Raw genomic sequence first — 23,595 nt, forward strand, 5'->3', positions numbered from 1 at the left:
TGAAATGTTGGCCTTGAATAAAACCAATACTTGGGAACTCATTCTCCAAAAGCCTTATTTGAATATCGTGGGATGTAAACGGGTTTCTAAAACCAAATTGAAGACCAACAAAACTTTAAAAGGGTTGAAGGCTAGGCTAGTTGCTAAAGGATTCACTCAAGCTCCCGGGAGAAGACTCCATAGAAACCTTCTCACAAGTCATAAAACTCATCACCATTCGCATTGCATTGTTTGTTGCTTTAGCTTACAAATATCCTATATGTTGACATAAAAAATGCCTTCCTACATGGCTTTTTAGAAAAACATATTTATATGGATCATGCACTAGGATTGTGTGACCTAAACGTACTCACTCATGTTTGCAAATTCAAACTAGCCATGTATGGTCTTCAACAATCCTCTCGAACTTGGTTCAATAAATTTAGCATATTCATGCTTGTCATTGTTGGTTCCTCTTTATTCATTTATCGCATTTTTCAAGGATGCATCTTTCTTCTTCTTTATATGGATGGTGTCATAAACATGAAAAGTGATCCGTAATTTTTATCTGATATTATGAGTCGATTGAATCATTAGTTTTTCAAAAAAGACGTCAACAATATTCATCATTTTTTGGGAATTCAAGTTAAGCAATTTAGCATTGTTTTTTTTTTACCAAACTCTATATGATTATGATACATTGAATAAAACTCAAACGAATGACTATTGTCCCATTTCCACTCATATGTTCAGTCACCCCACCTCGCCTAGTGATGAACAACCTTTTGATGACATTCAATTCTACCAGAGCCTTGTTGGTAGTTTTCAGTATCTCACCTTCACACAACCTGATTTGTCATATAGTGTCAATTTTGTTTGTTAGTACATATATGTTAGTATAAAATTCATTTTCAATTGGTTAAACAATTTTTGAGATACTTGAAAGGTACCATTGACTGTAGAATTCAGATCCTCATCTGAAACCCTCTTATTCTCTATGGCTTTTCTTATGCTGATTGGGTTGAATGTCCCATCACCCATTGCTCCACTATAACCATTGTGGGGCCTACAAGTAGCCCTTTCACCCAAGAGTGTCACGTGCAGGGTCAAGTTACAATTTTCTCACTTAGTTAAATTCATTTCAAGGTCTCGCCTTCTAAATTTTCTCTTTCCTCAAAGGAGACTCATGGTCAAAAAAATATAGAAAGGATGGCCAATGAGCGAAAAAGAAAAGAAGTTGTGCATGGAAGTGCAGTAAGGCAAATGGTTTCATATTCTTAATAGGGGAAAGTTGTTGTCTCTTAAGATTTTGTGATTGATTCCTTCACCACTCAAGGTGGAGGCATTGTAAGATGTCCAATGGTGAGACTCGTGGGGAATCCTAGGGATGGTCACATGGGTTCTTGAGATCGTTATGGTGAGTCCATTGTGAGTGGAGAAGGGGGAAATCAGATAAACTTTTTTGCAAATTGAGGAGTTTATCCTTGCATAGTATCTGCTAGCCTCATACCATCTCGAAGAAAGAGTGGGCTCCATAGTAGCACTTGCAATTAGATAAAAACCCTCTCTTGCCATGACTAGAGGAACAAAAAGAACAATTGTCCTATCCAACCCAACCTGCCTTATATATTGATTGAAAAGAAGTAGTTGGTCTTTCTTAACATGATATATAACACAAGAAACCATTCAATGCAAGAGAGGGTCATTCAGATGAAAAAAGAGAATACATCCTTTCTGTTTATTGAGACTTTTGAAAAGAAAGAGAATCTTGGTCTTATGGAGGTCTTGGGAGAAGATTCAGGTGCATTTATCCAAATTCTCTACATCATTTAATATCACAATTGGAACACTAAGCAAGGGTAGAGAGGCAGGAACAACTAGCTCTCATTTCTTGCTCTGGTTTGACAATGTGGTTGTTGCCCTTCTCTTGTCATGGGAGGACTGATGTTTATCACTTGTTGATGGTTTCCGATTATGCCATGTCTTAAACATCAGGTCTCTTGTTGTTGAGGTGGACATGATTGCCTTGATTCATTTGATTACTATGAACACCTTTATCCTCATCGCAAAGAGATAATGAGTAATGCGAGTGGGAAGGAAATGCCCTCAAATTGTAATTCTCTTACGTAAAGCCAACACTAATCTCATTCAAGGCTTGGTAGAGTGAGAGACCATTGATAAGTGATAAGCATTTTGCTTGAAAACTATTAACATGGCTATAAGGTGCCACATATGCAAACATCAAATTCTTTGTGTGATTTCTAAGAAAACCACCTCCACTGTCAAGACCTCTCTTAAGTCATTTTAGTGGTAACATGCTCTCCACCCATCCCCCCATGATGGTTAACATCTATTTCATGAAATTAAAGTCAATTATCTTAAAAACATGTTTCATACATATGTGATAAAATAATTAATCAATTGCAATATTCAAACTCATTATCCTAAAAACATGCTTCACACACACACACACACACACACACACACACACATATATATATATATATATATATATATATATATATATATATAATTTAACAAATGAATATATTCAAACTAGTTGTCTCAGAAACATAATTTAAACATATATTATAAATTAACCAATAAATTACAATACTCAATATAGTTGTCTTACAGAGATGCTTACACATACACAAATATAACATTTTAAAAAATTGAATTGCAAGATTCAATCTAGTTATCCTTAAAACATGTTTTACATGTACATGACAAACTAATCAATCAATTATACTATTCAAACTAATTATCCTAAAAACATATTTTACACACACAAGTATATATGACAATTTAATGAATATTCAAACTAGTTATCCTAAAAACATGCTTCAAACATATATGACAAATTAATTAATTAATTGCAATACTCAACATAGTTATCTTATAAACATGTTTCACATACACATAGCATTTTAAATATTGAACTGCAAAAATAAAATTAGTTATTCTAAAAGCATGATTCAAACACACACATACACACATACATGTGACAATTTAATCAATAATTGAATATAAATTTGATAATGATTGCATACATCTTATAAACATATATATACAAAATAACAAATGAAGAAAAATATATGTCCACGAATTCCAAACCTTGTTCGCCATTGCAACTTCTTCCTATGCACTTTCTCCTTCAAGAACTATTCTTCCACCTTGTTATTCGAGACATCCACCTCAAACTCCTGAAGATCCTTCTCTGATCCCTCCAAATGATCCTCTTAAGGATTCTCTTTTTCACTTTTAAGCCTAGCCTCAACATCCCCTTGAGCATCCTCATATGCACTCTCTACTACAACCTCAACCACTGGATAAGTATCTAATCTAGCCAAAAGACCTCTACATTAACCTCGACCTTAGGATTTAAATCCTCTCCTTGTTGAGGTACCTCCTCTACACTTATATAGGATCATTCTCCTATATTCTCGCCACTCACATGTAAATGATTTAAACAAAAAAAAAACTATTGAACATGCGGAGATAACTTGAAAACCATGCAATTCTTTTACAAAGTAACTGACTCATGCCAATGCTTAAAAAAATAATTGATGCATACCACTGTTTTAAAAAATAATTGATTTAGTTGTTAAAGACGTGCTTACCAAAAAAACCACCATCAATGATTCTCAAAAAAATGCTGGTGAATTGCTGAAAATAGTTACTAGATTTTTTTTTGGGAGAAAGAATGTTGGGGAGCACAAAACCTTAGTTTATAGATAGCACCGTTAAAAAAAAAAGGAATGCAGTTAATGCAAGTACAAAAATTTGCAAAAGGATAGGAAATTCACAGTGCACTCATTCCCACATTTGTGAATGTTCAAAAATTCTGCAAATTAGTCAGCAATTTCACATATACATAACATATTCACAAAGACAAATCTTAAACTCATGACAAAATTCACATTCAAAGAAGCATTTAGTCTAGTGAGAGTTACAATATACTTTGTGAATGTAGCAACTTATTTGCGAAGTTCGTGTAAGAGTGTGAACTTCGTAGACTTTCGTAGAATATATATGCAGAATTCTCCACACATTTGTGAATCTCCTAGAAGATCATATACTAAAGGTATGTTCGTATGGTCGCTCACGAATGTCTTACTATGTATATGAAAGTAGTAAGATATTTATGAAAGTAAGAAGATTTTAAGTTACAGGATGTTCACATGATGTATGCATATTTTTTTTGTATTCCACAAATGCATTGAACAAATAATCTGATGTAGAACATTTCAAACAGAGCAAGTTGGCATGGAGATTGCAAAACGGAGAAGATGTGCACGTTTGATGTGCAAATATTCTTTGCTGGGATGAAAACTAGCCTAATTTGCAAATTGGTTTATGTGAACACTTTTGAGTGAGAGGTGGCCGGATTCGAATATACTAGTATTATGGGTAAAATGGTCTTAAAAAGTCGGGTTCGCCGTTTTGAACGGAAGCAGATCAGGTCATGCTGAACATGAGCGTTTTTGCTCATGCTGACATCGTGGCCATCCGATTTGCATTTTAAAGAGCTCAAAAGACAACAAAACCACGTGGCATTCATCCAAAATGCAATCAGACGGCCACGATATCGGCATGAGCAAAACGCTCATGTTCAGCATGACCTGATCTGCTTCCGATTTGAACATGGGTTGTATTTGAGAAATTGTAAGCATTTTGGATTGCCGTTTTTTTTTCCGTCACTAACGGCCAACCCTAATCCGTGAGAGCCAGAGAGTTCCTTGCCCCTTTCCCCCTTTTGCCGCTCTGCCCCTCCACCCCTTGCAATCGGGCATTGCCGTCGCCGTCTTTATTGCCGGAGGTCTCTCTCTCCGTCCGGAGAGCTCTGTCTCACCGGTGGGTTGGTGCTACGAGTGAGCAGAGGACCAAAGTCCCTCTCTCTCTCCCCCTCCATATAACCAGGTCTCTCTCTCTCGGTGATTCATCAACGCCTCCATGGTCATGACTGTTGTCGCAAAAGCACCACCATCGTCGTCGAGGGTGAGCGAGGAGACGGTGGGGAAGGCGGTGGACGCTCTCATCAAATGGGTCACATCGAGGCCAAAGTACCAGAAAGCCCAACTCTTCGACCACGACGAGTTCCTGTACATCATCCTCACTCTCAAGAAGATATCACCCACCCCCAGGACCAACGCCTTCAAGATCACCCTCCCCCACCCCTTGTTCCCCTTTGACGGATCCCTGGAAACCTGCCTCATCATCGATGACCGCCCCAAATCCCTCAATTCTAAGGCCGCGAAGCAGAAGATCGAAGAAGAGCGGATACCCATCTCCAAAGTACTCAAACTCTCCAAGCTCAAGACCGATTACCGCCCCTTCGAGGCTCGCCGGAAGCTCTGCGGATCCTACGACCTCTTCTTCGCCGACAAACGGGTGATCCCGCTCTTGCCGCTCCTCCTCGGCAAGTCCTTCAAGAAGAAGAAGATCCCGGTACCCTTCGACCTCACCCACAAGAACTGGAAGGAGCAGATGCAGAACGCCTGCAACTCGACGTTTCTGTTCCTGAGAACGGGTACTTGTAGCCTTGTTAAGGTTGGGAAGGTGTCGCAGAAGAGAGAGGAGATCATCAGCAATGTGTTGGCAGCAGTTGAAGGGATTGTCGAGGTCGTCCGGAAGAAATGGGAGAACGTTCGCTCTTTCCACTTGAAGTCGTTGGAGTCGTTGGCGTTGCCGATTTATCAAGTGCTGCCCGAGAACGGTTTTAAGATCGATACTGGTGTGGCAAAGGCAGAAACTCAATCCGGTGTGAAGGAATCGGTTAAAGAGGCCGCAGACATTGGGAAGAAACCGGAGAAGAAACAGTCCAAGAGGGGAAGGATTCACGAAGTTCAATATATGGATTTAATCCAAGATGAGTCTGATGATGGTTCATCAGATTCTGATGTTGGTATTGGTGATCATGATGGTGGTGGTGGTGGTGGTGATGATGATCATGGAGATAGTAATGTTGGAAAGTTGGGTGAGAAGAAGAAGAAGAAGCAATGTGGAGGATCACTCCTGAACCCTGCAAGAATTGGTACCCTAGCACAACTATAAACTAATGAAGCAAAAAATTAATAAAAATAACACAAAAATGGATGAAAAATAACTAAAATGACTAATAATTCATTGATCAAGCTCCATGTTTGTTTCTCTAGAATGGATATTTATAGTGAACAATAAAGCAATCCTTGAAACCCTAATCTTAATATAGATCTAAGTTAGATCCAATCCTAAATTATGATCCAAATAGAAGGGATTTGAGATAGAGCTGATATGAAATAAGATCCAAAAAAGACTCTAAACTAAGATCCAACTTAAATAATTACAAAAAAACAAACAATGAAAATAGATCTGAAGTACCCGATGGACCTAGAGAAGACTTACACTAAAGGCTAGATCTCACTTTCGTTTATTCTAGTTATGCTCTACTACTTGAATCATGCATGTATAATATGCAATGTGAACAATGCTATGCTTATTAGGCCAGATATATCAAGTACAACCTACTCAAGTGTGAAAAAACCAGGTATGCCCTTCTCAAAACAATCATAACTATCCAATCATGCCTCTACCTAAAAAAGAATCAAATGAATCACACATATCCAACACATGAATACTCTGATCTAAGGTACTCATCACTCCATGCTTCATGATGTACCTTGGGATTTGAGAAATGTCTCGATAAAGTTTAGGAAAATTGGATATAAGGTATTGTTGGATCTAGATATTAGGTTTGGTTTGAGATGATTTATTGTAGCCTAGATTCAATAGGTTTTGGGTATCAATTATGATATAGGGAGGCTCTTTGTGATTTGGATCTAAGTGGTTTAAGTTCATGTTCAAATTGACTTCACCTACTGATGAGTAAGTAGATCCTATAATAGGTTTTGAGAGATCCAATAAAATGGATTTGAATTTATTATAAAACTTTGAATCTAAATCTTCTTTAATTGGATATGGGTCTTTTAGGAAGATCTTGGGTAAGTTCTATTATATGTATATCTTGATTGAATTCTAGTTGAGTTTTCTTACGCGAGTGAGTTTAAAAATTTTCAAGTATAGGACTGAAAGTAGGTATGCTTTCTTGGATGTACTACTTTAAGGCTTTTGGAGTATGATTTGAAGAAACAAACCTAGTGCGTACTATGAGGATGGTTGATGGTCACCACATATGCTTGGAAAGCTTGTATGACCATGTAGCATCATTTTTTAGTGGCCAAGCTTGTCGCCAATTTAAGATCTTCGAGTAGCAATAGTTTATATCTCGATCAAGGCATGCTTTCTAAGTTCAGTCTTTTGAATATTGAATCTAATGGAATTGTTCTATGGAATCATTCAATCAAACGAATTGATATGAATTGTCCTCTAAATTTAAAAGGATCCTCCTTCAAACATCACAATAAAATGATGAATGAGGTGAGCAAATCTATAACTCTTATACCAATTTGATATAGTGAACATGAAGATCGCTTTTAAACCCGACAAAGAATCGATAGCCGAGCGCAATTACAAACTAATCAAATAAAAAATAATATAAAAATAGATGAAGAATAATTAAAATTACTAAGGCTCTATTTGAGAGCAGGGCACCAAAAGAGTTGGATATAACTAGATACAATTATCTCATGTGGCACTGACGATAAGGATTTGGTTGACGTTTGAGAGAAGAAATTGGAAGGAAGCAAGATTTTTGGTTAGGAATCAACCAACTCCAGCTCCTCCAAAATACACATTTGAACTCCCCTAAAAAAGAGAAAATATTTGGGATTCATAGGGGTTCCAGTGAGCCTGTAAAACCAGAAGTTTTCTTGATAATTAAAATGAATAAATGATGAATTAATAATGCAATTATGACTATCATTGTGACTTCTTATTTTTCTTGATTTCGATTAATTATGAACCTTTGTCTCAAGTTATGAATAATATCTTAAGGATAAGGGAAAAAGATCAAGTATGAAGATTATATGAGTTTGGATCTTAAATTTGGTTTTGAATCCAAAATCATCATTTGGATCTAAGATAGATCTGGGGTGCTGTTTGGTTTGGATCCAATCTAAATATTAATTGGATCCAATGGTTATGGATTGGACCCTTATAGGGAACGTCCTATGTGGACCCCCATTTAGATCTAGGAGTCCATATGAATTAAAATATCATCTAATTTTAAATTCAGACAAATAAATTAAATAAAAATAAAAAGGTGATAATTAAGACTTTTAATTTTAAACTTATCTTTAAATCAATAAATAAAGAAATTAAGAGGATGGAATGTCCCACACCGCTAGAAGAGTTCACATAAGGTATAACATGCTAAAGTTAGTTGTTAAATAGTCAAACTTAATTATTTTATTTAAATAAAATTAGAAACAAATCAAATAAGTAGAAAATTAGAGTCTAGAAGTTAAAAAAAATCTAAAAATGACTCATCTCCCCCTCCACATAATTTTGGAGAGGGAGAGTCATTTCTCATAAGGTTAGGGTTGTGGGGAATGGATATAAATACCTCCTCTCACACACCCTTCTCACTTTCTTAGAAAAATCTATCTTTCTCTCTCTCTCTTTTCTTTTTCCCATTTTGCTTTTTGCTTTCTCTCTTCTCCTAAAATGTCTAGGAGGTCTGGAATAGAGTTGTGCATTTATTAAACTTGCACCTACTTTGGTTATTGTAATGGTGTAGAGATTGGACTACTTGATTCCCTTATTATTTTCGAGATCTATCGATTTTCAGGTAAAATTTACGTAATATATGTTTTTTACGTGCATTAATCATACAAATCTAAAATATTTTTATTTTCAACAGTATATTTACATGTCTTAATCTTTTATACATATTTTCTTTATTGAAGAAATCATTATTGGATTTGAAGAGGATGAATCATGAGTTCTTCATAAAAATGATTTTGATAAACATGCCTCAATAGGGTTTCTTGATTGTTTCATATTAGATTCAGTTATATCTTGATTATTGATGGTGTTATTCATAAGTTATTCTATATTGATTCTGATCAAATCTAAAATAACGAGATTTCAAAGGTTTGATGATATTAAAAAGAGTTTTTACAAAAATATTTTTTGAGAAATCTAAATTTGTGATGACTGATATATTATTCCCAACTAGTTTTAAAAAATAAATCGATATCTTTTTTAATATCAATCTGAAAAATATAAATAAAATCACTATAATGATCTACGCATCTTGATCTTGAATTTAGAATCTTGTTTTACCTGTTTTGGATTCATATTGAGGAAGAAATATTTATTTTAATAGAGCTCCAGTTTTTTTCTCTCGTTACTAGATTGTTTCAACCCATCTATGATAAACAACATAAATGCCTAATAAAAATGACTCTAAATATTTTATAAACATTTTGAGTGAATATTAACACATAATAACAGACTGTGTAAAAAGGGTTTGGTAAAAAATGCTTTATATAAATTCCAACAAATATATTAATATGATAAAAATCTTCCAGTTTACAGATTTTGGATTGAAACTTTGTCAAAATAGGGTTTCGTAAAAGATTTTTATTTATTTTTGTATTATTTTTTATATGATTTATTGGGTTGTGTTCTTGGTAGGTACATGTAACCATGGTAAAAATATCATGATTTTATATGTGCTCTATTATTTTTGACAGATTTTATAAAAATGGGTTAGCAAGAATCTGAATTTCCTTGATGACTTATACTAGTGTTTAGTTGGTAACATGTTTGGATCTTATAGTTTTATTATATTTCTAACACATACTGCATATTATTACTGTTTATAAACCTTATTGAATCATAAATAAATGGCTAAATATCTAGAAAGAATCTAAATAGTAATCTATGCAAGTTGAAATTGATGGAGATGACAAAATCTTGATTATCTTGTTAATCAATTATTTTATTCATTTCCAACATAGAGTACCTTTGCTTATATGATTATGTTCAACATATTTAGATTGTTTAATATCTAAATTTGTGATTGACTTAATGATGATTAATGAGTTATGGTTGAGAGAATCAAAACCCTAATTTCTCATAAATTGATTTAGGGTTTTGAGCTCTTTCTTAGATTTTGATTCTTCCAAATACGTATGTTGTTGAGATGTGATGTTTACAAGCTTTGTGCAACATGAACTAAATTAAGTTATGTGTGTTCATATTGTTAAGCATGATTACAACTTAATATAATTACAAAATATGTAAGTCTTTTCGGTTTGGATTGGAGAAAATGACTTATGTGTTTTTTTGTTATAGACTAGTTGTAGTGAGTTCTTTAATTTGTATATTACCATGAATGTTCTATTTAGGTCTGATATGATTTTAGAATTGAAAATTCAAGATATAAATTGGGGTCAGGTCAATTTGGTCAGTGAGGGTTTATGAGAGCTCTTATCAAAAAAGTCAGGTTTATGGCTTTAATTATGTTTTGATATTTTCTCTAAACTTTTCATAAATTCAGTTTTGAATAATATTACATCTTATATAAATGTTTATAATACAGATAAAGGTGAGTTTGATTGCTATGATTATGGTATAAAAATGTTGTGATTTTGAAGAACTCTTATACGTATTATAATTGAGATTTGTGAATCTATTCAATTATGGCAATTTAATTATGTCATTTTATGATAAACTAATTATGAGTATGTTTGTAAAACTCAAGTTTTTCACACACAAAAAGAGTTTCGGACCCGGGTCAGATCCAGATTCGACCTGGATCTGAAACCCATTAGGGTTTAAAGGAAGAGAGCCTCGTGCTTATAAAAGCATGCAATGGGGGGCAGGACTTTTCATTCGAAAAGCCCCCCTCTGCGTACACAACTCGGTCCCCCCACCCCCATGTTCTCCCTCTTTGCGACATTTCTGGTAGGCCACCGACGACCACCGCCACCCTTCCTTCTCCTCTCTCCCTTTGTTCATCATTTTCCCTCCCACAAGTAACGATCTCTCTCTCTCTCTCTCTCTCTCTCTCTCTCTCTCTCTCTCTCTCTCTCTCTCTCTCTCTGTGTGTGTGTGTGTGTTGTCTTCCTGAGAGACGCCAATAGGGAGCGTAGGCCCCCTGCCACACCCCTGGTCATGCTCCCTCTCTTTTCCCTACTCGCCTGGCAAGGGAGGGGCACATCCCCCTCCCTGTATTTCTCTTTCTTGGCATCTGCCGGAGAGTGCCAGTCCTCTGGCCCCTTTGTTGCATCAACCCTCCAGGCACCCTTTCTGTGACCTCCCGTCGCTCTCCCCTTTGCGAAAACTTCACCCATTTCCCTTCTCCAGGAATAGCGCCAGCAGGAGGGTGCTAGCCCTTCTGCCCCTTTTGTTTTTTTTTCTTTTGTTCACGCAAGCAGGAGGGGCAATCCTCCTATCCCCTCTTTGTTAACGCAAGCAGGAGGGGGGGCGACCCTCCTGCCCTCGCTTTCAGTTGACAGGCACATGAGGGCAGTGCCCTTCTGCCCTCTCCCTCTTTTGGACCGACGTAGGAGGGTAGTGCCCTCCTGCCCCCTCTTCTGTCACCCACGGTCGCCAGACTCCCCCTGCTCAGACTCTCTTCCTCTCGTATTGGCACCGACATGAGGGTACCAGACCCCTTGTCGCCCTCACTCTCTATCTCGATTGGGTTGCCCACGGACGACATGGCCTAGCCACCCATTGTGCCACCATAGGGTGCAGCGAGGCCGGAATACCACCTCACAGTGGTGCTAGTCAGGTCCTCTGCGCAACACAGTTGATGTTGCTGTGAGCTCGACAAGGCCCAGTTGGGCTCGGTCAAACACCGAGCCCAGCTCAACCCTTGCGTGTTGGAGGAACTGAGCCCAGCTCGGTCACCCAGTTGCCCCCTACTTTCACTTTGCTGGTTCGACCCCTAGCACAGGTCGACACTTTTTATATTTGAATAATCACTTTTAATTGTTTTACAGTTTGCACAACAGATCCTGCTTGCACCCCGCAACCCAAGCCATCCATTACTCACAGTCGGAGGTGACTGCAACCCCGTAACTCCCCAAGGTAGGGGAAAGTTGCGCAAAAATGGACATTAGATGAACTGAACTTAGTTAAAAACAATTAAAATGATATATATATATATATATAAGTACATTTTTAATTCACGAACGCGATTTCACGATTCTTGTCATGTGTTACTTTCCTGTCTGCACTTGTTTGTTTTCTGTTGTCTCCGCGCTTTAGTGCACATGCTTTTATTTTTGCGTACTTATTTGCTTTACGCATTTATTTCATTAAGGTATAGTTTTGTACCTTGTGCATTGCATGTGTATTTATTTGGCTGGGTATGGTTTTGTACCTCGTACACTGTTTATGCACTTTACGCTCGACATGTGGTTTCACACGTTGATTGTTGCTTTATACATTGTCGTTTTGCTGTTTTGCACATAAGCTCACATTTTTTTATAAACATGTACTTACATAAACACAATCTTGAGCATATCCTATTTTTTGTTGGTTTTCAAAGAAATGTGAGTTTGCACTTGTGTGATATAATTCTTTAAAGAAAAGAGATTCCTTGCGAGAGTCTAGCTTTTCAAATGCATAGTTTTGCGAAGCAAATTCTGTATACTTAAGGGTTGTCAAATCATAGTTAAGTGTTTCCAAGATGATGCGTTTAAGAAATGTGTTTTACAACTATGGGTTGTGTTTTCGATATGATTCGGATACCCCCGATTGGGGCATGGGTGTATGCTTGGGCGGGGCCCTATTGAGGAACCCGTACCCCGTTATCATAGACAGTACCACCCAACATGCACTGCATGCGAATACTGCAATAATTGGGTGAGAAATTTGTAGAGATCTCATATCATGTATTTTGCACAATGTTATATAAGTATTTGTTGCATCACTTCTTTTATGAAACCATGAATGTTGGGGTCTATTTTGATAAACTAATACCCTTCTTATTATAGTCATACTTTTAGACAAGTATGGCATATTAGTACTATGATGATTGGATGAGAGGTTTGTGGTAATCTCGAATCACACGAATGACAAATTGTTGTAGATCACTTACATAATGATGTCATGCCTCTACCGGCAAGATGCTTATATTGGTTTAAAGGACTAGATCATGTCAAATTTAAACTAAAATGATTACATTGTTTATTTTTGCAAACACATTAAATATTGGGGTTTTTTTATGAGAAACCAATACTCTTTCATCGTCGTTATACTTTTAGACATGTACATCATGATTGTGTTACGATGATTGGATGAAGTTGTGACAACCTCAAAACGTGCAAATGACGCAATGCTGAGATCACATATATAGTGATGATTCTCCTTCATAGACAAGATACTCAAGCTGAGTTGAAAGACCAGAACATGCAGAATGAGTCTTCAATTAACTAAAACTTGATGCACCCATTTGATCCGTTGATTTTCATCAAGAGAGAGGATGAGAAGGTACAAAAACTCTGATGGATAGGTTGTTAACAACCACCTCTCGAGCAAATGACTCAGTGTCCCCAATCATCAGAGTTAGGGGACATGGGCTACATAAATTTATCCTATGTGGTAGACTCCATAGACTTTTGCAGAAGTAGGATGCATCTATTGTCTACATATGCCTTTGGAGAATTCTCTTTCGATCACCGACCGTCCCCATAAGAGCATACTCAACTAGCTATTTGGGGTATTGAAAATGCATGGCATAATAGACTCTCGAACTAGTCTCATTTTTTTCTACGATTCATGCCTTGTGTGTACCCGCAAGCAAACTAATATTGAAACATAAATTATCTTGTTCACATTACTTGTTTAGTTATGCGTATTATGATAATTTTAGTATATGACTTGCTTGTTTGCTCAGTAGTTTTAAGTTACTACTTATTGAATTGTTTATGCATGTTGTAGCATCACACTTGTTAGTTAAAATGCTTACGTAGTTCTTTACTGCAGTAATTAGCTACCTGTGCTAGTTAATTGCTTATCATAGTTATAGCATTGTGCTCGTACTAGTTGCAACATTACACTTGTGATATTAAACTACTTATGTTAGTTGTAGTGTTTTACTTATGTTTGCTTATGCTAGTTATAACATTTTACTTGTGTTTGCTGATGTTAGCTGTAGTATTTTTACTTATGTTAATTAACTGCTAGTTTTAGCTCATGAATTATTTAAATGCTTATGCTAGACTTAGCGTAGAACTTGTTAATTGCTAAGCATGATAAGATTAAATGTTTTTACTTAATTTTGTTTTATAGTGTCTTAATTGTGCAACAACTTTTCATGAAACTGACCAATCTTATGGGTACAAGTGATTTTTAGGTTAGTATGGCTTGCGATGGCACAATGACGTGAGAAAATCAAGATGAGACTATTTCCTTGACGTTTCGCTCCTAAAGACATTTTGGTAAATTTGGTATAAGAGTTTCCTTGAAGATTTTCTCTTTTGGGTAAACTTTAAATAATCAAAATTATGTTATCAAACCCTTTTTGGTTTCAATAAATATATTCAGTTTCAAATCCGTTGTGTAAGAGAAAGTTTGCGTTATAACACGCCCAAGGTCCCTTGACTTTTTATTTCAAAACATATCATTTTTCGCTGAACTATATTTCAAACTCTGATAAATGATCGATTTCAAAGCCTTTTGAATATTTCATAAAAATTATAAATCGTGGATTTTTGGGCGTTACAACATGGTATCAGAGCGATAGGAAAAATAGTGATTCTTGATCATCCGTCATCTGCATTACATTGTAAGTATTATTGATTTAATTGGTTTGTGCTTATTTTGATTAAAGAATCATGTTTTAGTTCATATGTCATACAATGAGATGCACAAGACAATATATGCCTTGATCAAAGCAGTTAAACAACTCCAATCTATGGTCCACAACCTGAATCATAACGTGGCTTATGAAAGCACATACTGAGGTCAACAAGATAACCAGATAGAATGCTATCAAGCTCTCCCGAGTCAGATGTGCCCCCAAGATCTTTATGTTTGTATCTTCTGTAGAAAGATGGGTAATTCCGTAGAAAAATGCCACCACAAGTAAAGTCACAATAAGAGACAACTGACTGTGCAAAGCAACGAGAGACGAGAACAAGTTAAAGTTATTCAAGAAAAAAAGTCGGTTAGAAATCATGAGGGCAACAAGCGTCAACCTGCTAATGATATAATGTATGAGACCCCATTCAAAAAACAAAAACATGGTGGAGGAAACAAGCCACAACAACCGTCAAACCGTATATGCTCGAGATGCAACTATGTTCATCATAGACAACCATGCCACAGAGACACTAGAGGCTGTATATATTGCAGAAAAATGGGGCATTTTGCCCGAGTTTGTTACACAAAGGCCGCAGATTTAAAGAAACGAACTGCAGGTGAAGATCAACAACATCAACAAGAGCAACCTCAGGAATAACCACAAAGAATAGTGGCAGTCTGTGTCTATTCCTCTGTGACCAAACAAGTAGAGTTTGGTGAATAGACACTCTGATAGTCTTAGGATAAGATTTTTTGTGTAATTCAATATGAATTTTGTCAAGCAAGAGTTCATAAATGAAACCACGGCTGAATTTGGTTCAATAGAATGCTTAAGCCTGAACCTTTTCTATGAACTCATTGTGAGTTGTCCTTGGCTCTTGCTTATATGTTTGGTTTCATCCACACATGTGCATACTTGTTAATACCAATTAACTTAGGTTGCGATCTTTACATGATAATCTTTAAAGAAAATTTTGAGGATGATTTTTTTTAAGGAGGATATGATGTAAAACTCAAGTCTTTTGTCAAAAAAAAAATTTAGGCCTAGGTCCGGATCTAACCCAAATCCGAAACCCATCAGGGTTTAAAGGAAGAGAGCCCCATGCTTATAGAAGCACGCAATTGGGAGGAGGGCTTTTCACGCAGCTCGGTCCCCCCGTGCTGTAAAGCTCACGAGATTTTAAAAAAAAAATTCCGTACCCGGTCCGTTAAAACCCTCCCCGTGCTTTTTAAAAAGCACGCAGAGGTGGGAAGGCTCCTCCATCCGAAGAGCCCCTCCTGCAGCCGCACGCCCTCTCCTCTCCTCACTCCCTCCCACTGCCCTTCTCTTCCGGCAGCCTTCCTTCCGGAAAGCCCCGCGGCACCCTCTCCCTCTCTTGTCGTTCTCCGGTGGCCCGCGCGCCGACGGCCATCCCATTTCCCCGATCTCTTTCTCTCTCTTTCATCTCGCCGGAGCCCTGACGCCATCGACCCCATCGCTGCCGGCCATCCACTGCCGCCCCTCTCAGGTAACCTCTCTCTCATCCCGCGTCTTCTTCTTCTGATTTTCTATCTCCGACAGGCCGGCGGGGGCAACGCCCGCTGCCGCCTGTATTTGACCTATCGGCAGGGGTCTTTGCCCCTGCCCCTTGTTTTTTCGGCAGGCCGGCCGGGGCGACGCTCCCTGCTGCCTGCATGTGACCTATCGGCAGGGGCCTTTGCCCCTGCCTCGTGTTGTCCGGCAGGTTCATTTCTCCCTGACGCCTGTTTATAGCCGTTAGGCAGGGGTTGTGCCCCTGCCTCTTGGGCATTCAGTCGGCAGGGACGAAGCCCCTGCCTGTACCCTTTCATCTGGAAGGCAGGGGTTCGCCCCTGCCTCCACCATTTTCCGGCTGGGAGAACTCAAGAACCAATGTAGATATGAGATAGATCCAATATGAAATAAAATCTAAAAAAGACCCTAAACTAAATATTTTTAAAAAATGCATAAAAAACTCAATATGATTATTAATTGGATTCAAATTTAGCTACAAAATTCGATTAAACAGATTTGAATTCAGGTTGGTTGTTTGAAAATATATTATCCATTGGCATCCGTACATGCAAACAAGAGCAGATCTAGGGATGCCAATGAATCAAAATTTATCCCATATCTGACCAAATTTGATCAAACCATATAATCAGACGCAGATATGGTTTTGAATTTTTGCTACCAAATTCAACAAATATTCGAATTTGATGGACATCCGAATCCATTTACATGTAAAAAACCATGAGATTTTCACCATCCTAATCTGAATTCGACTTCAAATTCGTTTAGCCAACTTAGGATTAATCGAATATGGCGTTGATCACATCCAATCTGGATCTGAATCCGAACCGTTTACATCCCATCCCTTGATAGGTCGGAATTCGGTTCAGGGTGGTTCGGGTATATAAATTGGGTCGGGCGGTAAAACCAAACCAGCTTCTCTCATTATTTTGCCCTAGCGAGCAGCCACTACACCACTACACTCACCCCTTGTAATCAGAGAGAAAGAGAGAGAGACTCTTCAGGTACGTCCCCTCCCTTTTGGCGTAGATTGGAAGTTTCATGTTCGATTCCCATTCTTTTGATTTGTTTTCTGGTCGTGCATTTTTTTGTTATCCGTTTTACATTCTTCCATGTTCTCGTTCTCGCATATTGTATTTGTTTAGGTTTTGTTATTTGTGATTTCAGGGTTTTTCTTTGCTTTCTGTTTCTTCAGGTTATCTTTCAGTTTGAGTTGCTTTGTTGTTCATTAGTTTGATGGGATTTATCTTCCTTTTCTGTCTTTTGGATGCGTGTCATTTTGTTGTTGTTATGAGTGTGTGTTTTGTTCACTATTACTGGATTGCTCTTATTGCTCGGATTGTATCTACCCAGTGACGGTAGTCAATTTTGTATCGAACATGGTTTATAATGTAAGATATTGGAAGAATCATTGTTTGATCCCCAAGTGCGCTCCCTGCCTCTCTGTATAAGTGGGATTTGGTGTGATGAGTGGTTCAAGAGTGGTTGCTTGGTAATTATAGTTTTCCGTCTAGAATTTTGAGGTTTTCGTGATCGTGTGTTCGGAACTTCTAAATCATGGTGCCTGTGTTTTTGTACACGTCCATGTCCATTTCGAGGAATAGAATGGTGAAGTTATTATTGCAAATCTTGGGGGTAAGAATCAGGTTGTGTTCCTTTTCCGTAATTCATATCCATCCTGCTATGGCAGCCACATATTCTCACCAACTCGAGAATATGTGTTCCTTCGGCAAGCTCCATCATTGCAAATCCAATGTTTGGCAACCACTCATTTATCTCTTCAACTCCCATTATCAACAATAACATAGATGGCCCAGATTGTCTAATGCAAAAACAATAAAAATCAAGCTTCAAAATTTGTAACTAAAAAAAGTATATGTTGGATAATTCGCTTTAAAAAGTGAAGAAATTGAAGAACAAATATGACACTTCAGATTTATGGCTTAGTTTGTCTTTTTTTTTCTTGTAAAGTAGTCAGAGATTACTAAATCTTCTGCATGCTTGCTAGTGAGTTTGTTCTTTTCAATTTTGTTTGGGAATACACCCTCCAGCCTGCCTCACAATCATGTTGATGTAGCAGGTTGACAGCAAGGAAGGAGGAACCAATGAAACCAAGGAAACGGAACCGCTCTTCCATCCCGAATGGCACACGAAGAAAGCCCAATCATGGGGTTTCAGGCATTTCACTCCATGACGATCCCTTCTTTAATATGGGACGGAAGCGAAGCAAGCGGTTGGTTGAGGAAGAGATCATGGAAAGTGATGACGATGGCGATTTTGATGATGGAGAGAAGGGGCAGGAAAAGGAGGAGAAGGAGGAAGAGGACAGGCAGAAATTAGGGTCGGAAGATGCAGAGACGGCTGATGAGAAGCGCGTTCGGGTGGCGAAGGCATACCTTGAGAAGATCAAGGCAATCACTAGGCGCGAGGAGGAGGAGGAGGAGGAAGAAGAAGAGGGGGATGAGGGGAAGGCAGAGGAGGAGCTGAAGGGGATGAGAGACTCACTTGTTGCAGACTTTCTTCAGCAGGAGCAGCTCGAAGAGAGCGGGCGGGTGCGGAGGCAGCTTGCTTCGAGGTATCATTCTTTTCTAAGTTTGCTATTGAGATGGGAGGAGTTCCTTCTCTGCTAAAGGTTCAATCGGTTTTAGGGTTTGATTGTCTTTGTCACCTCAAGTGGTTGCCCGATGATGAAATGTGCAGTTCATTGTGTCTGATCAATGGAAACTTAGAGTTTTGATGTATTAAATCTAGAAATAAAATGACTTTATTCATTGCTCAATAGGGTTCAAAAGCCTGAGAATTTTGACGGGTTCCATGTCTTGATAAAGCATCGAAAACCTGTGACTGCCATTTCTTTAACTGAGGATGATCTCAAAGGATTTTCTGCATCCAAAGATGGATTGATCTTTCAATGGGATGTCGAAAATGGGAAAACTGAGAAGTACACATGGCCTAGTTGGGAAATATTGAGTTCACATGGTGCAAGAAATCCAGGAAACCCTTCAATAAAGTGGAGCAAGCATATCTTGACATTGGCTGTGAGCTCTGATGGTCGCTATTTGGCTACCGGAGGCTTAGATCGGCATGTTCATCTATGGGACACTCGCACTAGAGAGCATGTTCAGGTAATCCTTTGCTAAGCACCTTGCAATACTGACATTTTCTATTGTTTTCAGTTACTGTTGCTATATCATCATCATGGCCGGTATTTATGCTGCTGTAGTTATTGTAATTAATTTAGCATGTTTTGTTGTGTTTTTTCTGTCTTCATTTGGTTCTTGTTTTGGTGACAGTCTATGTTCAAGAAAGCTGGGTTTCTGTAGTTAATTAATTTAGCATGTAGTTGTTGTTCAAGAAAGCTGGGTTTCTGTTGTCTCTTACTACAATTCTGATTATTGAGCAGGCATTTCCTGGTCATAGAAGACCTGTATCTTGTTTAGTTTTCAGGCAGGGGACATCACAACTTTTTTCTGGATCATTTGATCGCTCTATCAAGATATGGAGTGCTGAAGATAGAAGTTACCTTGGGACATCTCATGGTCATGAGGACGAAATATTGGCAATTGATTGTCTACGAAAGGAGCGCACTTTGACTGTTGGTCGTGACCGAACAATGCGATTGTCGAAGGTAATTGTTATTGTTCTTTATAAGAAGCCCTTAGCTGCATTTCCATAAATGGTCTTTTCAGTTTGTGCTGAAAGGTTATAAAAACAATTCCAGTGCTATTCTTGATGTTCTACTTTTTTGTTTTTTGCTGTCATTTTTCTAACCTAAGTTGCAGCCTGTGGTATGCCAACAGGGACTCTTTTAAGTGAAGCCTCCTTTTTATTAAGGCATGTGTTTTGTAACTTTGTTGTCAGTACTTCTTCCAATGTTAAGGGGGTGTTCGGTCAATTGGTTGGACGCTCATAAATGTCAAAACCCAAAACACTTGAAAAATAAAGGGTGTCTGCAAGTTTTACACGTGGACATATTTACTGCAATCTGGTGTAGCACATGCCTGCATACATACATTTTTGCATATACTGACGTTTGTATTTGAAGGGACAAATGCACGCCCAAGCAGTCTTTGTCGTTTAGTCCCAGTACAGCGTGAGCCTTGATCAGTAAAATGCAGAAGGCGTTTTGGCAATAAAATTAATCACACTTGTTGATGATTAAACAAAAAACTCGTATATGTTGCTAGCATTTCCTGTTTTAGGCAACTAGACAGAAGTTGGCAACATGCATAACTACAGTAGGATGAATAAGTTATTAAAATCATTTATCCAAAATTAATTGATTATGAATGTTATAGTGGTTTTTAGTAAAGTCTGTTTGAAGCCTTGATGACATAAGGCTGTTGATTCTGCAAAGGGGAAGAGATTAGCATCAGTCATGCTGTCCACTTGATCTAAAGGCAATGTCTCCCATTGAATTTCCTTGCAGTTTTTGCCATTATGTTTAATTTTTTCTTTTCCTTCATGATGCCTAAGTTAAGTCTTCTTCCAATTCATGGAGCAAATTATGTTTCTAGTTTTCAAACCTGAATGATTCCTCCATTGATGATGTCATCCTTTTTCAGATCCCTGAGGAAACACATTTAATATTTCGGTCTTCCACGGCATCTTTGGAGAGTTGCTGTTTCATCAGCAACGACGAGTTCTTGTCTGGCTCAGACGATGGAAGCATAGAACTCTGGAGCTCATTAAGGAAGAAGCCTACCTTTGTTGTAAAACATGCCCATTCCACTTTTCCCCCCGAGAGTAGCTTGGATGGAAAGGGTGATGTGAGGAAGATGACCTATGATCATGCAGGTGAGAAAATGCAACTGGCTTCATGAAACTTTTTTTATTATGCAACTTTTGTTAATGAAGTTGACTGTAAATTTTGCTTGTGAAGTCAAGTTTCCCTTTTATATATAGATGTATAGGTGCCTGTGATTGTGCTAACCATTCATCAATACTGATCAAACTTGTAGTATGTCTGAGTTGTGGAATTGAGGCTTCGACTATGGAATCAACACTTTTGTATTGTGACTTGTGTCAAATGCAGAATCCATATTCTTCAAAAAGTCAGGAAGTGAATTTGTAGTTTCGTGTCCATTATGTCATTTTCTATGAGATAAGGATGTGTTGGGCCAAGACATATTTCAAATTTATGGAATCTGCAAACCGGACAGCAAAATTTTTCACTATCTCCACCCTGTGTCTACACAGAAGCACACTGATCTTGGTTATGAAGCATGTGTCCTGCTTATATCAGATTCTTATGTTAACATGATTGTTTTGGTGCATACCTGATATTTTAGTCCAAATATCTTGTACTGTTCTCTAATTGTCTTTGGAATTGCTAAGGTATTCCTTTTGCCTTCTGTTCTTTATACAGATAATGGACATTTGAAGACTGGAATTCCAAGGTCTTCAGCGCGATCATGGGTTGGGGCTGTCACAGTTTGCAGAGGAAGTGATCTTGTTGCATCTGGATCTGGCAATGGGCTTGTGCGCCTGTGGGGTATAGGAGATGAACAGAGAGTCATCCACCCTTTATATGACCTTCCACTAGTATGTGCAGCAGATGAATGATGATTACTATTGGACATTACTTTTCCCTTTGGTTTTGCCATGCACCAGTCGAACTTCTATACTGACCTTCCACTAGTTCTGTACTGGCATATTTGTTTATTGTTTAGAATTTCACATATTATGTTTGATCTTTATGTCACATTCTTAATTATATGGTGCTGGTAAAAGAATGTTTGACCCTCTACATTTATGTTGGCTAACTGTTTGCTTGTATGAATTGACAGAATGGTTTTGTGAATGCCCTTGCATTTGGCAAATCTGGGCGCTTCCTTGTTGCTGGAGTGGGACAGGTCAGTTTTCTCCATAGAATAACCACATGTTATTTGTCTATTTGGATTCAATGTGCTTAGCATAGATAAATTCATAAATTTGTACTTTTACTATATGAATCATGTAAAGAATTATGACTTTAGTCCGATGAATCATCAAACTTTTGCAGACTTCTTAAATAATAAAAGATATAATGCAGAAGCGGTCATCTGCATCATTACGCTTGCAACCGTTATGTTCTCTATCAATTAACCCTATGATCTTGTGGGCTGTCCATTTAATCTATTTGAACCTTAGCCATTGGGTTACACTGCAACCCTGCATCATGTTTTAGAGAACTTCTGGCACAACTTTGATAATCTCTTATTCTCCCCAAACGCCCTTGCAGAGCAGCAAGCAAGCCTACAACTTTTACATCGCCTACAGCTTCTGCCACAATGTCTACAAATGCGTGCCTACACATTTATAGTCTATCCTACTGTGGGGCAAGCTGGAACTGATTGATACTGCCCCACAATTTTGATAATCTCATTCTCCTCAAGAGGTATATTGTTCCTTTCTGTGCCATTCACAGGATGGATAATCTGGTAGAACCTGAACCATTGGGTTACTCTTATACACTACAAATCCAGCATCCTGTTTTACAGAACTCCCACAACCTTGATAATGTCTCATTCTCCCCAAGAATTTTACTGTTCCTTTCCATGCCTTGCGCTACACCAGGTTGGTTTTAATTTTTACTTGTTTACATGCTCCTACCATTTCCTGTTCTTAAGCAACATTCTTCTAGCAGTAATAAGTTTGAGAATTTCCTTGGCTAACTATGTTTTCCAATCAAGTGGATATTGGTTAGAAAGAGAGACACTGACAGCAATTATCAATTCTCATAACTATGTTTAAAATAGTACTTAGTTATTGATTCATGTTTAGTTAATTAGGCAGTTTTTACAGTTCCATCAATGTGACGATTTCAGGAACCTCGTCTGGGAAGATGGGACCACGTTTCTGATGCATACAATGGAGTTGCAGTACAGCGAATCAAGCTTGCGGAATAGGCAACACTCCAATTATAAAGTGTTTTAGTTAAGCTTCTTATATTCTAGCATTGGAGAGTCTCTTTCTAAGTTTTGGCGGATGCAACAGCATGGCTTGTATATCGTGTTTGAACTAATCTTCAGTCTCCAAACTGTATCATAATTCAATTTTGACAATGCAGGTTCTCATTGATAAAATGTTGGCTACACTTCGCTGCCAGACCTGACCCTTCAGATGTGATACATGTTTGATTTTGTAGAAACCAGCCCTTGGATTATGTTTTTCCGATCTGTAGGATTTTCCAAATGTTTGAAAAATCAATGGCTTACAATGTATCGAATTTTAAATATGCAGCAAATCATAACTTTTACATTGACAAAAGACGATTCAAGAGTCGATTTTTACTGTTTCGAGTCTTCGACCGTGCGGAACATATCCATGGCTTTTGATTTGGAAAAAAATTCGCCAATCAAATTCAAAGCCCATTGTCTGGAATGCAACTTGTA

General features: G+C 37.9%; 2 protein-coding genes across 2 annotated transcripts; both read left to right on the forward strand.

Moving 5' to 3' along the window:
* Nucleotides 1–4,804: 4,804 nt before the first annotated feature.
* Nucleotides 4,805–6,036, forward strand: LOC149812615 (uncharacterized). Its single transcript, XM_089992256.1, has one exon. The coding sequence runs from the start codon at nucleotides 4,936–4,938 to the stop codon at nucleotides 6,034–6,036; it is 1,101 nt and encodes a 366-aa protein (XP_089848382.1). The 5' UTR covers nucleotides 4,805–4,935.
* A 10,043-nt stretch (nucleotides 6,037–16,079) lies between these two features.
* On the forward strand, nucleotides 16,080–23,286 carry LOC149812616 (U3 snoRNP-associated protein-like EMB2271). The gene is made up of 8 exons (XM_089990989.1): nucleotides 16,080–16,196; nucleotides 18,300–18,794; nucleotides 19,002–19,344; nucleotides 19,623–19,847; nucleotides 20,785–21,016; nucleotides 21,588–21,763; nucleotides 22,009–22,074; nucleotides 23,029–23,286. Exons 2-8 carry the CDS (start codon nucleotides 18,325–18,327, stop codon nucleotides 23,107–23,109), a joined length of 1,593 nt encoding a protein of 530 aa, XP_089847115.1. The 5' UTR covers nucleotides 16,080–16,196; nucleotides 18,300–18,324; the 3' UTR covers nucleotides 23,110–23,286.
* Nucleotides 23,287–23,595: the final 309 nt, after the last annotated feature.

The sequence above is a fragment of the Nuphar pumila genome, chromosome 16 (assembly GCF_984573655.1).
Source record: "Nuphar pumila chromosome 16, dmNupPumi1.hap1.1, whole genome shotgun sequence".
In the NCBI taxonomy this organism is placed as follows: Eukaryota; Viridiplantae; Streptophyta; class Magnoliopsida; order Nymphaeales; family Nymphaeaceae; genus Nuphar; species Nuphar pumila.